General features: G+C 52.2%; 1 protein-coding gene across 2 annotated transcripts; it reads right to left on the reverse strand.

Moving 5' to 3' along the window:
* Positions 1-564: 564 nt before the first annotated feature.
* PITX2 (paired like homeodomain 2) lies at positions 565-11,625 on the reverse strand. Of its 2 annotated transcripts, XM_054383023.1 has the most exons (6): positions 11,580-11,625; positions 11,414-11,420; positions 10,942-10,963; positions 4,129-4,369; positions 2,921-3,126; positions 565-1,128 (listed from the first exon to the last, which is right to left on the reverse strand). In XM_054383023.1, exons 1-6 carry the CDS (start codon positions 11,623-11,625, stop codon positions 565-567), a joined length of 1,086 nt encoding a protein of 361 aa, XP_054238998.1. The 2 variants fall into 2 exon arrangements, with proteins under 2 accessions (XP_054238998.1, XP_054239000.1); XM_054383025.1 differs by lacking the exons at positions 4,129-4,369; positions 10,942-10,963; positions 11,414-11,420.
* Between the last annotated feature and the right edge of the window lie 1,720 nt (positions 11,626-13,345).

Raw genomic sequence — 13,345 nt, forward strand, 5'->3', positions numbered from 1 at the left:
TTATATGTTAGAAACATACAGTGTCGCAATTTAGTATATACATTCCCTTGCTCTCAAGCGAAAAATCCTAATCGCTTCTGTGTAACATGCTTTATTTTAAAGCCTAACCTTTTAAAAACACTGTTGTGATATTACTAACAACTGCTTTTATAAAATTAATTTGACATTTCGATATATATACATCCTTTCAGTCTTTTTTTTTATGTTAACAATGCTAAACTTAAAAAATAACAAGCTTATAGTAACATTAAAATGTCATATCATATCCAGTCAAACATTTGTCCATATATATATATATATATATATGTCCTTGTAACTGTTGAAATACTCTTAGTGAAAGAAAGATCTCAGAATTTGTAGGAGGTCCTTTGAAAACAAAGGAACTATCTTATTTCAGTGGTTTCCTTTTTTTTTCTCTCTCTCTCTGTCTTTCCTCCTCTCTCTGCCTCTGATTTTTTTCTGCCTTTCTCCTCCTCTCTAGTGCCAGTTCCTTCCTAGTGTAACTTTCAGTCTCTGCAGGAAATGGGGAGGGAATTCCCATGCAGTGTCTCCTACTCCAGCGTCTCACACAGGTCTGTCCACCGCATACTGGCAAGCGCTCAGGTTGGAAGCGGGATTCTGCACACTGGCATAGCCAAAACTTGAGTGCTGCTTGGCCTTCAGTCTCAGACTTGCCAAGCTCGAGTTACATGTGTCCCTATAAACATATGGAGGTGTTGGAGGAGCATAAGGACAGGCTGGCGTCGGCACCGCAGAATTCAGGGAGGGATTGCTCAAGTTGTTCAAGTTATTCAGGCTGTTGAGGCTGGAGCCAGGGACCCCGGTGACTGCTGAAGGTACCATGCTTGAAGACATACTCATGGAGGAGATGGAGTTTGGAGGGGAGAACATGCTCTGAGAAGACAGAGGGTTGACATTCATGGAGTTGAAGAAAGGAAAGCTTTTGGTGGAGAGGGAAGCGGAGGTCAGGCCTTTGGCTGCCCAGTTGTTGTACGAATAGCCAGGGTACATGTCATCATAGGGCTGCATCAGGCCGTTAAACTGCGGACCAAAGCCGTTTTTGCAAAGCTCGGCTTGCTGGTTCCTTTCTCTCTTTCTCCATTTGGCTCTGCGGTTCTTGAACCAAACCTTGGGGAACGAGGGGAGAGGGAGGGAGACGGGAGATGTGAGTTAGTCAGGAGCCGTCACCAACACCGCAGCCCTTCTCAAGCTCTTGGAGCAAGAGCCAAGCCTGTCCCTACATACATCCATCTGAAAACCCGCGTCTGGACATAAACACACACGCACAGAGAGATTCGCAGAGACTTGGTGCTGGGACCACTGAGTATCCCCTGGGCCCCGGTGCCGCCGAGTTTAGCAAGGCAATGCCCTCCAGCTCCCTTCCTCCCTCCCAGCATATCCCGGCCTTATTTGTGATGCTCTAACTCGCACCACAGAGGCCAACGCTTCCTTCTCTTTCTTTCTGTTGTTGTTTTTGGGGGGGTTGGTTTGTTTTGGTTTTTTCTCCTCGTTTCTCTCTCTTTCTTTACCCTCATTCCTTGCCTTGTTCCACCCTGCAGCCATCCAGGGCAAATACAAAAGTACAAAACGAAGACAAAACGCCTGGAAACCCGCTGAATTTTAAAGTCATATTTCCTATTACGGGGAGGATCGAAGTGGGGAGGAGAAGCCAGCAACTAATAAATCCTTGCTTCAGTTTGTTAAAGCTACAAGTTCCTCCTGCGCGAAAGCTTTCAGAGCCGAAAATCACTTTCTAAACAAACTCGTTCGACTGCTCTATGGCCAAGGGAAAAAAAAAAAAAAAAAAAAAAAAAAAAAAGGGGGGTGAACGGGCGGGAGAAAAAAGAAGAATAAAAAAAAATCGCTATTTAACAACGTGCCAGATGAGATCTAAGGGACCGGGGTGGAAGTGTGGGTCTGACAATGGGGAAAACGTGCCGTTTTCCAATCCACATCTGGGTGTCTGACCCGGCGGGCAGCCGCCAGCAGCAGCCTTACCGTGTGTATTGGAGACCCGGGGGGTCTGCATGCCCCCTCTCTGAACCAAGCCGGGCAGGGGCCGTCCGGGCACCACGGGGACGGGCCTCGTCTTTCTGCACCGCTCCGTCTGAAACCAAACCTGCCCCGACCGCAAGTATCGCGACCGACACTTCTTTGATGCATCGGTGGGGCTCCAGGCCTGGCCCCGCTACCCGCCGCAGGGTTGCCCCGTCTTCACACACCGGGGACGGGAGAGCAGGCTCCCCCTTCTCCCTCTCCAGCTTTCCTCAAGCAACCGCAGGGAGAGGATTTATTATGTGTGACTTCCGAAAAAAATAGGGGAGTTCGGCCCTTTTTTGGGGTTTGTTTTGGGGATTTGGGGAGGGTTTATTCTTCCCCCTCTCCAGCGCGGTGTTTGCGTGCGAGTAGAATCCGGCCGCAGTATCTGTGCAGCACCGTGATGGTCCCATAAATCTCAGAGATGGCGGCGTGGGGGTGGGGGGTGGGGGAAAGAGGGGGGGAAGGGCGGAGAGAGAGTCTCGTCGAATTGTGAAACCAAAAGAAAGAGAAAAAGCAAGGAAGGGCACGCCGGGAGTGCCTGGGAGTGAAGTAAAAGCCCTTGTGTATTTTACATCTTTTTCTCATTAGAGGCCGTGCAGGTTGCAGCCTGTTCCAAGTCACTTTCTTGGCCAATATTTTCTTTCGCGTTTCGATCAAAAGGACTCATTGCACCGTGAGGGAGAAGCGTGTGGAGCACCGTATTCCGGAGAAAGGGAGAGAGATCCCAATCTGTTTGGCTTTGACAGAAATGTCCTGCTCTGCCCCGTTTTTGTGCAAAGGCTCTGGAGTTTGCATACAAACCGAAATCGAAAGCAGATGCAAACATCTCAGCCCTCCTCCCCTTTCCATCTCGACCCCGGCTGCTCGTGTCGGAACCTACCCTAACCCTGGCCTCGGTGAGGTTGGTCCAGACGGCGATCTCCTCCCGAGTGGACATGTCAGGGTAGCGATTCCTCTGAAAGGTCGCCTCTAGCTCTTGCAGCTGCTGGCTGGTGAAGTGAGTCCGCTGCCTCCTCTGCCTCTTCTTCTTGGAAGGGTCCTCGGGCCCCGCATCCTCATTCTTGCCCTGCTGGCTCTTATCTTTCTCTGTAAGGGGGGAAACAAAACAAAACACAACAAGGGGAAAAACGAGGGCGCCTCAGCTTCCGAAACCTCCTCCGCGGGCGGCTGGGGCAGGATATTTCCCCAGCGCTGAGAGCTCCCGCAGCCGGCCCTTTCCGGGGCCCGCAGTGTAATGATTAACCGGCCCGGCCTCCCGCTCCGCGGCCCCTCCGCGGGCAGGCTGCTCCCGGAGAAACGGCCACCGCCAGAGCATCAGGACGGAGCAGCCCACCCGCACGTCCCCACTCAAGTTTTTCACCTAGCGATACGTGCAAGTTTTTAACCCATCTGTATCCAAATTGCTCTCCTATCTATCCTTGTAGATACCATCCATATTATTTACCTGCCTATGCTCATATTGTCCTCCTGACAGTATTGTGCTGTTCCTCTGCAGGTATTGGTTTTATTCGCCCATCTGTATCCACAGCATTCGCCTGCTTATATCCATATGATTTGAACATCTAGATCCATAGGGCTTACCCATCTATATCCGTATTATTGTCTGTCCATACCCATATGATTTATCTATCTGTATCCATATCATTTGTCTGTCTATAGCCATATGGTTAACCGTCTAGATGCACATTATTTGTCTTTTTATACCCATATCATGTGTCTGTCTATACCCATATTGCATGTCTGACTATACCCATATTACTCGTTCATCCATACCGTGTTCATCCATACCGTGTTTCCCGTCGGTCTGTACCCTACGCTATCCATCGATCCGTATCCATATTACTCGCCCCATCAACACCCATGTAACTGGCTCACCGCTGCCATTCTCCTACCCTCACACATGTCATTATCTTCCCAGACGCCGCGACACACAGACACCAAACGCGGAAAAAAAAGCCCAAAAAACTTGTCTCGGCTCGGGTGGGGGCTCTCCCGAGCATGGAGAGGTGGTGGCGGGGCCGCTGGCAGGTCTGGGCTGTGGGGTGACCGGCGAGCTGAGGGGTGCCTGCCGCTCGCCCCAACTCTTACCTGCAGCCTCGGGGCTGGAGGTGTCGGAGATGGTGTGAACCTCCAGACGGTGCTTGGCGGACTCCAGGGAGGAACGCGCCTGCCCCGGCGCCAGCGCCGTCGCCATGGCCAGCGCGGGCTGGTGGTGGTGGTGGTGGTGGTGGCAAGATGATGAAGAAGAGGAGGAAGGCGAGGAAGAGCACAGCTTATTCCCGGCTCCCAGGCGCTCCAGGCTTAACGGGTCCTTCATGCAGTTCATCGGCTAAAAGGACGCCCAAGTGCGAGCCTGGGGGTCGTTAGGAGATGGGGTGCGTGTGTCTGGAGGTGTCGGTACGTGTAGGAGGGTCAGCGCGGAGCAGCCCAGCTGCTCCGCGGGGGTGGGGGTGTCAGGGCTGCTGGGCGGGGAGCAGCGGCGGGGTGGGCGCCGGTCGGTTAGCGGCTGGGCGGCACGACGAGCCCTGAGACCCCCGCCGACCAAAGGGTGCTCAGCGGCGGCGAGAGGCGAGCGAGTGAGTCCGGTTCTGCAAGAGCCGTCACGGCTGCGACGCGCACGGTTGCTTCCCGGCCAGATGCCCCCGGCCCTCCCCAGTGCTTCGCGGGGCGGGGGGCGGCGGCAGCGGCGGTCCGCGGGGCGCTCGGGTCCGCTGCCGCGCATGGACCCGCGCCGCGCCGCGGCCGGCCCCGCACCGCCTCAGCTCAGCCGCTTCCCTCTTGGCCTGACATCTTAAACCGGTGGCGGCCTTCCCCACACCGGCACGTCACCCGCCTCCGCCCCGTTCCGCCCCCGTCCCGCCCCTCCGCCGGCCGCGGACCGCCCCGTGGACCGCCCCGTCCAGCATCCCCCCCCCCTCCAAAAAAACCCACCCAACACCAAACCTGGCGTTTTCCGCCCGGTTTGCGCCGCACTTGGTTACCTGAGCCCCGAGAGCCCGGCATCCGCCACTCAGCCCACGGGCAGCCCCGGTCGGGGCGGCTCCGGGCACGCCTGCTCCGTGCCCCTCCGGCGCACTCGCGGACCTGCTGGAGTGAGGAGCGGAAAGCTCGGCACTGACCCAGGCTCTGGGGAAAGAAAGCGAAGGAGCCCCGACTCCGATTCCCTCGTTATGGAGGAGGGGTGGAACGCAGACGGGAGAGGGCTACTGCCGGTTAGACGGCGGATCTCTGGCAGGTAACAGCAAATCGTAGCGGTAACAGCTACAATAGCGACAACTAAACACGAATGGGCAACAACAATAACCCCTCTGCGGCACGGCTACGGAAAGCTTCACATCACACTCAGAGAAGCAAGGAAGAACGTGTAGATTCCAGCCCCTGAGCATTCCTAATCCCTCCTCTCTTAACCCGCTTTGCCTGTACCGGCGGCGGAGAACATGGGGAGAAAATCCTCTCGCTGGCACTGCCACCTCCGTCCCGTCTTTGCAGCCGGTTTCCGAACAGCGAGCTCCCAAGGAGGCTTTTCCACCCCGGTGTTACACAACGTTCTCGCAGTTATCTGCAGGGATTGTTTCCCCCCTCTCAGCGGGGACCCGCAGGGAAGATCCCGGAAAAAATAAAAAACAAAACTCCCGGGTTTGAGGGGGCAGAATTTGATTCCTCGCCCTTGGGCAGCGCTGTGGGCAGCGCTGCACTGTCCCAATGTCCCCATTGACCGGCTCTCTTATAGCGCCGGGGCGAGGCTGATGTGGCCCAGAGTCTAGCAAGAGGAAGGAACAGAGGAGCTGTACCCAGAAGGATTAACGAGGTGGAAGGTTGCTCTCCCGTGTTGTCAGGACTTTCCGGGGCAGAGAAACCTGTCGCCGAGCCCTCGGGGAGCTGCTGCCCTGTTAGGGATGGGGAGCTCGAGGCAGGGCAGGTTGTGCCTCTATTTTCAATTCCTCTACAAGGTCACGGACATAAAAAAATTACGGAAAGCTTCCTTTGAGGTGGCCCTCCTCACTCCCACCCTAGCGCCCATACTCCTCTGTACCCCGCTGCTCCCCCCCTCCCCACCTCAGCAAGGGTCCCTCTCAGTGGTTGATGCTGGTCTGGGTACATATCATCTCTCGCAATCTTACTTATCACTAAATTATACATATTACTTTAGCAGCGTGTTAGTAAAGAAGGTTAAATTAATTTACATTCTGCTCATTATCTGGTGTTTAAATGACGTGTTTTTATCCCTGAGATTTGGCAAAGAATCTCTTCCCTCAGACCCCACAGCGTTTCGACAGAGACAATGCTCTTACATTTGTAGTGGATTTTAATCTGATAAGACTCTAATTTGCTTAAGTCTTTTAAATAGGGGGTTTAAAATGATTCTAGCCGTTTTCTTATTGAATTTCCTCTAATTCCCCCAAGATCATAAAGTATATGTGTAAAGTAAATATTTCCTCCCTTTGCACCGGCAGCAGATGACCTATAACTAAGTCAATATGAATCCAGCTCCATTCTGCACAATTTGTTTACCAATCGTATCCCCGTTTCTCTTTAACCTCTCGCTACCTCCCTGGTCCTGCACCCATAAATTCCGCCCCTACCTCCCGCTAGCCTTTCCCCACGACAGGACCACGCCAAAGCTGCAGGAGGGGATGTTGCCCTTCTCCAGCCCCCCACGTCGGGGCTGTAAACCAGCCTGCAAACCACTCGGGGAAGGGGGAGCCGGAGAGAGAGGACATAGGGTGGTATCGTTTCCCCCCCCCCTATTTTTTTTTTTTTTAAGAGAGGGTAGCAATGCAGCCCTCGCACAGATAAACTATTTTCCGTCCCTTCTTCCTTTTTAAAAAATTTATTTATTTATAGCTAGTTTGGGGGAATATCGACTTCTTCCGCCGCGTCTCGAAACGAAATGTCTTTTCTGTCTACACGGCGCAGAGCGCATTTTATGCGTTTTTGCGCTCGCAGGTCATAGTGCTGCAGCCCGTCCCGCCGTAACCCTCTCTGTCCCATAACACTCTGGGGGAGCAAGCGGGTCTTCACCCTCTCCCACTATGGAAAGCGGATAGGAGGAGCAGAATCCAGGACACTGCACCGCCCTCCCGCACCTTGCTCAGCACCAGCTGGGACAGACCTTCCGGCCATCCCCGCGTCCCAAGAGCGAGAGCAGCACCGGCCCTGTCCCCAACAGTCCAGAAAGAGAGGGTGCCGGCATTTCTTGACATGCCTTTGATTAAAACTCCCCCACCCCGAGCAGGAGGGGAGCTACCACGCAGCATTAGTTGTCATGGTGACCATAAATCATGTAAATCCAAAAATAGCCACCTATAATCTGAGATGAAGCTTTTATTTCCCGAGTGAAATAATATTTTAAAAGCTGTCATCCAAGCGAAAAACAACCTAATTGTAGTCAACCGAGTAATATATTAGCGGCAAAGGTTTAAATTAAAATGTCAGAAGTGTTTTTAATTTTTTCCCCTATTTTTTTTTTTTTTGCTGCTTGAAGCTCCCAGCTCCTTTCGGGTCCAGGTCCTGGATGCAAAAGCCACCCTGGCCGCTTCAACCGCATATCAACTTTTGGGGCTTCCACCCCAATGTTCCCCTTCTCCGTTTGCCTGGAGCTGCAGGTCTTACATGAAAGAGCCCAAATGGGCTGAAGGGCATCCGTCTGCTGCGAAAAACGGGGAATCTGGGCTGCTTCTCACCTTTTACATTTCCTTTTAAATTTTGTGTTGGTGCTTTCGACGCCTTTTTTTTTCTCCCGCGAGTGTGTGCTTTTTGGTTTTTGTGGATAGTGTTTTGTTTTGTATTGTTTTGTTTGTTTGTTTTTCTCGGGTGGGACGGGGGTAGCAGGGGTGGCCAGACCTTCAGAGGGCATTTATTTTCCCATTTTTCCTTTCTTTCCTTTACGGGCTCGCCATTTCTAAGTGTAATGCTCCCCTAAATAGCTAAATCGGTTCTTATGTAGAGTCTCCAGCTAGTCCTGTTGTCTTTTACCTTTGGCTTGTTGTCTTTCGCCTATCTCGGATTACCGGGTATTCTCCTCGATGAGGAGCCATTAATTACCCATTCAGTCAATATTAGGAAGACTACAGAGCTTTTTACATAGGATTAAGAAGACATCAGATTGTTCCCTTAGTATATTCCTACTCACGAATAAGCTTTCCTTATACATTTAGTTTTCCCTGGAGTGAGTCTAACAACGGCTGCATATATTATTCTCAGACGACGACGAAGCAAGGAAAAAAACCATATATCCGATATGCAATAAATAACTTTTAATTTGCGTTTGGCGGAGGCTGCGGGAAGGGGCGCAGAGCCTCCCCGGCGCCGCGCAAGAAGAGCGCACAGGCGGATTGCCTCCACAGGGCCCGGGGAGACACGGTTCCACGCTCGGGTCACGCAGCTCCGGAGACAAATTTGGCCACGTTATGTGGTGAGGAGGATGCGCTCAGATTTGCCCAAGCCTCTGGGGCTCCGCCTCGGGTCCCCCCCCTCCGCACCCGCTCTCTCTGTCCGCGTCCCGGGGCTCATGAGTTAAAAAAAAAAAAAAAAGCAAGCAAGGGAGCACGGGGGATTTTTGCTTTGCACAGTGCCGGGGCTTCAGCGGGTCTGGAGGAAAAGCTGAACCAGGGATGGGGTTTTTTTCAAAGAAAGATGTTAATTACGGAATATTCAGACAAAAAAAAAAAAAAAAAGAAAAAAAGAGTCGAAACAATCAATTTGTGATGCTGCACAATGATATAAGGCGGCATGATGTAATTCCAGCATTTTAGGCTGGAGGATGTTGCTTCAGCAATACCAAGATTATCGATTACAGGATTCCGTAAGCAGAATCACAGATTGTGGAGATGATACAACGCACAGCACACACAAATAGTTTAAGCATCCTTCCGCTCTGCATTAAAAACCCTATTCGATTAAACCCACCAGCAAGCATTTACGCGTGTGTTGGACTTTTCCTAATTTAGTTGGAGCCGGTCACCCGGCAGCGATTTTCTCGTCTCCCAAGGTAAACACGACACCCGCCGGGCTGTCTGCGACACTCCGGGGCTGCAATAATATTTTCATATTCATTTTCCTTTCCCCACCGTGGCCATCGACCCCTTTCTTCTGGAACAATTCTCCCTCCCTGCAGGATCCCAGAGCGCCTGTGTTGGTTTTTGGAGGGTTTCCTACTAAATTTCGTTTCTCCCCTTTACAGGACCATCGATTTGACCAAATATTCACGCTTTTTTTTTGGGTGTTATTATCAATACTGCTAGTTAGCGATTATTCTGCTTGTGCACACCGATAGCGCGACATTCCCTGACTGCCCCCGTCATTTCCAAAAGTGAACTCTGGCAGAGGATGGGCGGAGGAAACCCAAACAAGCCCCGCTCCTCTTCTTCGCCTACCACCCAGCCCACCCCAAGTCTTTTTGCGAGGTATATTCTGTAAAGCACGAAGCCCTGAAGGGTAATCAAGATAAAAATGAACAAGCACCACGCGATTAAAAGCAAACCAAACCAAGACTCAACCAACCCCACCCGAATCACAGCACAACATCCCCCGTGAATTCTACCATATTTAGCGAGTCGCCCGAGCAGCCCAGGGCGTCTCAGGGCTTGCCATTATCCGTCGCACAGAAACACGGGTTGGGGCTGCGAGCGGGGATCATCCGCACAGAATCGTTTTGGTTGGAAAAAAATCTTTAAAATCATCGACTCCAACCATTATGTAAGTCTCTTCAGGGATACATTTGCGTCCCCATAAATATGTGAAGGTTTTAAAGTCTTGGGCTCAGACTTACAGTTTTCTCAATGGCATTAAAGGTGTTTAGACAGCAATTTCCCCTGCAAGCCATCCAGTTTAAGAACAGAGCGGCTGGTAGGGTAAGGAAGCAGGAAATTTTGCGTGTACGACAATAATCCGGCTTCATAATTGATGGTTAAGAAAATAACCCATTTGTTTCTCGGCAGGGGAAGTAAAAGTTGCCTTGTCAGAGAGCATATGTGGATATTACTTTTGTAAATACTTAGCTGAATAAAACTGACTTGGAAAGGGCTCATAAATTTATTATATCAGGAAGGTCCCCACTTTCCCATTCGATCTTGCTGAGGGCTCTGATTGAGACCACCTGTTCGGCGCGAGGTTGGGGGGGGGGGGGGGGGAAGAAGGCGGGGGGCTTTAAAAAGGCCTTTCTTATTTGCAAACCACATATAAAGCGATGTCACCCTGCCTTTCCACATTATTTAACACTTATTACCTGCCAAGGAGAAAAAGTGCCCGACCCTGCTGAAGACTATTGTTGTGCAAAATTTAATATCGTATATGTTTCCAGGATTAAAAATTATCGGCTCATAATACCTTTGCATTTGGAATTACCCCGGTTTTTGCTCGCTAACCTTCCTCTAGCTTCTTCTTCTCCTAAGGGTTGTGATGCCCGGCTGGCAAATTCTGCTTAAAAACCTGCGGGGGAGGGTGGTCGCGGGATGGGGACATCTCCCGGGAACACTGGATGTTGTTTGGGAAATTGCAAGCTCTTTGGCCAAACGGGATTCATACAGTATTCTTACAGGGAAGTGTTTAACCACGAGACCAGAGATACGTGCATTATTAATTCACTCTACTTTCCTGTATTATTAATTCAGGTTAATATATTTTATTTAAACAAAATTACGTTTATCTTGGATTAAACAGTCTCACGAAATATAGAGCGCTTGTTTTCTTCTTTGTAATGTGTTTGCATTGCTGTTTTTCTTTACCACCCTCTCACGGGCTCGCCTACTACACCCCCAGAAACGGGAAGAGAAGGCAGGATCCCGCCCTGCCGTTGCAAGACGGGGCGTTCCGTGTGTGTGTGTGTGTGTGGCGGCCTCTGGGGGCAGGAGAGGGCTGGCGACTTGTTTACGGGTGGGAGAGGGGCAAAAAATAGATAACAAAAATAAATCCAAATGCCACGCTTCGAGTATCTGAAAGGCGCGCTGACAGACATATTTCCTTTTCTCGAGTGAAGGGACGGGGAGACGCTCTGGTGAGTGCCTACAGCCGCGGGGGTACCCGCGCACCCCCCGCCCCGCTTTTTCCCCTCTGCGGCCGAGCATCTTTGGGCATCAGAGGAGTCCTGGATCGAAGCCTCGCCGGTGGCGGACAGCAGGGGGCGCCATAACGCCACGCAGGCGGGTTCCAGCTCGGAGCTGCGGCCCGGTGTCCCCCCCCCCACCCCGCCATCCCCGGACTGCGCGGCCCGCGGAAGGGCGCGGAGGGGCCGCCGTTTACTCTTAGCTTTGCGGGAGGGGGCCACCCTAAGACCTTGCTGCCCGCAGGCTCCCTGCGGCCTTTCGGTGCCTTGCCTTGCTCCCCCTTTTTGATGTCCGCCTCCTTGGGAAAAAGACGCCCGACGGCGGCGGGCTGCATCCCTGGGGATGGGGACGTGGGTTGGGAGAGGAGTGGGGGACGACGACGAGGGAGAGGTGGTCAGCACCCGGGGGCTGCCCTGACTGCCTGGATCCGCACCCCTATACCGCAGGCGGCGGGGCCGCTGTTAGTGCCGCGCGGCGAGAGGTGGTTTCTCTTACCTAGCTGAACACAGGCGGAGACAAGTTTGCGGCAGTTGGACTCCATTACCCGCTATCTGCAAAACATGAAAGCATCGGAGTTTTAAAAAAATTGTTTTGAGAGTGAAAATTAAATGAAAAAAAAAAATCTCACAGCCCGTCCCAGGAGCCACGTCACGGCGATGTTGGCAGGACCCTCACCTTTGGCCAGCGATTTCCCTACCATACCCCCTCTCCCCGCCTCAGCCTCGGGTCTCACTGGAGTCACGCCACGGGATGGGCACGAACGGCCGTGGCGGTTTCCCGGACTGTCGGACAGCTCGGCCTCCAGCTACCCCTCGTTATTTAAGAACGTGGAGGACGGTTTCGGAACCCCGCAGCCGTGTTCTGCCCTGGGACACCACAGCTCCTGTTTCAGGGGTGCCGTGGAGATAGCGGGTACCGGCAGCCGGTCCACCATGAACGGCGGGAGGTGCGTGGCAGAGGCCCCACTCCCTGGCTGCGCATTCGCGCTGCCCAGCCGCCGGCTGCAACCTCCCTCGGTCTGAGAGGTCGAGCAGTAAAATCACGGGATTAGTGCCTGATTGAGACGTCTGTTCGTGAGATATTACAAAATTCATTATCACAGCTCTCTACTAACTCGATATGAAGTAACACAGATGGGATTTTATTAGTCCAGGCTTCAAATGTTTACTTATGATAATTTCGGGGGGAAATTTGCATGTCACCATCATTTCGGTAATCTTTCTTTCTTTTTCTTCTTTTTCTTTGCCTCTTTTTAAATGTCTGAACTAGGCGAATTATTAGATGGTGCTTTAGAAATGCGGCAGCCTGGAGCCGAGGCACGTTTAGGATGAGCAGCGCCTGTCTTGTAGGGCCTCGCTGGCCTCCACCAGACAGGCGGTATTGGACCAGAAGAAAAAGCGAGAAAAGAGGATAAAATTAAAAAAAAAAAAAAGTAAGTAAGAAAGAAAAATATTAAAACAAAACAAAACCCCAAACAAACAAACAAACAAAAAAAAAAAACAAAACCGAGGAATTGGGAAGATGTGGATATCAGGACTGGTCCGGGTCTTGCTGTGACACGACGGTTTCTATTCCAAGCCAAAGGACACTAGGGAGAAATTTCTTTCCCGACAGCAGCCGGGCCTAGCACACGAGCTGTGCCTGAATTAATTGGGGAGGTGACTAAAAGAGCCTTAATTCTTCGTCGATGGTCTTCAGATCGGAATAGGTCTCTGTCAAAAGTCGCCCTGCACCACAAACCAAGGCGCCCTTCCCTGCCGCCTGTCTTGATGGCTGAACTGCCTCACGAGTGTACACACAGCTCCCCAAAACCACGCAAACGCCACCCAGGGGAAGTTTTTCCTCCCTCCCAAGTCCCCGGTCTTCCCGGAGAAAAGTGCCTTTCCCGGGGGGATTATGATTCCTTCCTTGTTCCCAGCTGCCCGTGCTTCTCTTTCCCTTGCTCCTCTCCGTATCCTCCTTTAATTTTTATTGCAAACCATATCGCAGAGCGGGACCAAGGGGGTCGAGAAGCCTTTTCCTATTGTCTCACAGGGAAGCACCTCCGCTCGCCTTTCCATCTCTCCGAGCCCCTCTGCCCACAGCTCCACGCCTCAACAGCTCCTCGCCCCCAGCCCCGGCACACGCACCGCCCGCGGCCCTTCCCGGTCTGCGCTGCTGGGCCGGGCCCCGGCAGCACCAACTTGCCCGGAACGCTCCGGCTCTGCAGGGCGCTGACAAAAAAAAAAAAAAAGCGGTGTCACAACGGATTATTAACTTGC

The sequence above is a fragment of the Indicator indicator genome, chromosome 8 (assembly GCF_027791375.1).
Source record: "Indicator indicator isolate 239-I01 chromosome 8, UM_Iind_1.1, whole genome shotgun sequence".
NCBI classification, from domain to species: Eukaryota; Metazoa; Chordata; class Aves; order Piciformes; family Indicatoridae; genus Indicator; species Indicator indicator.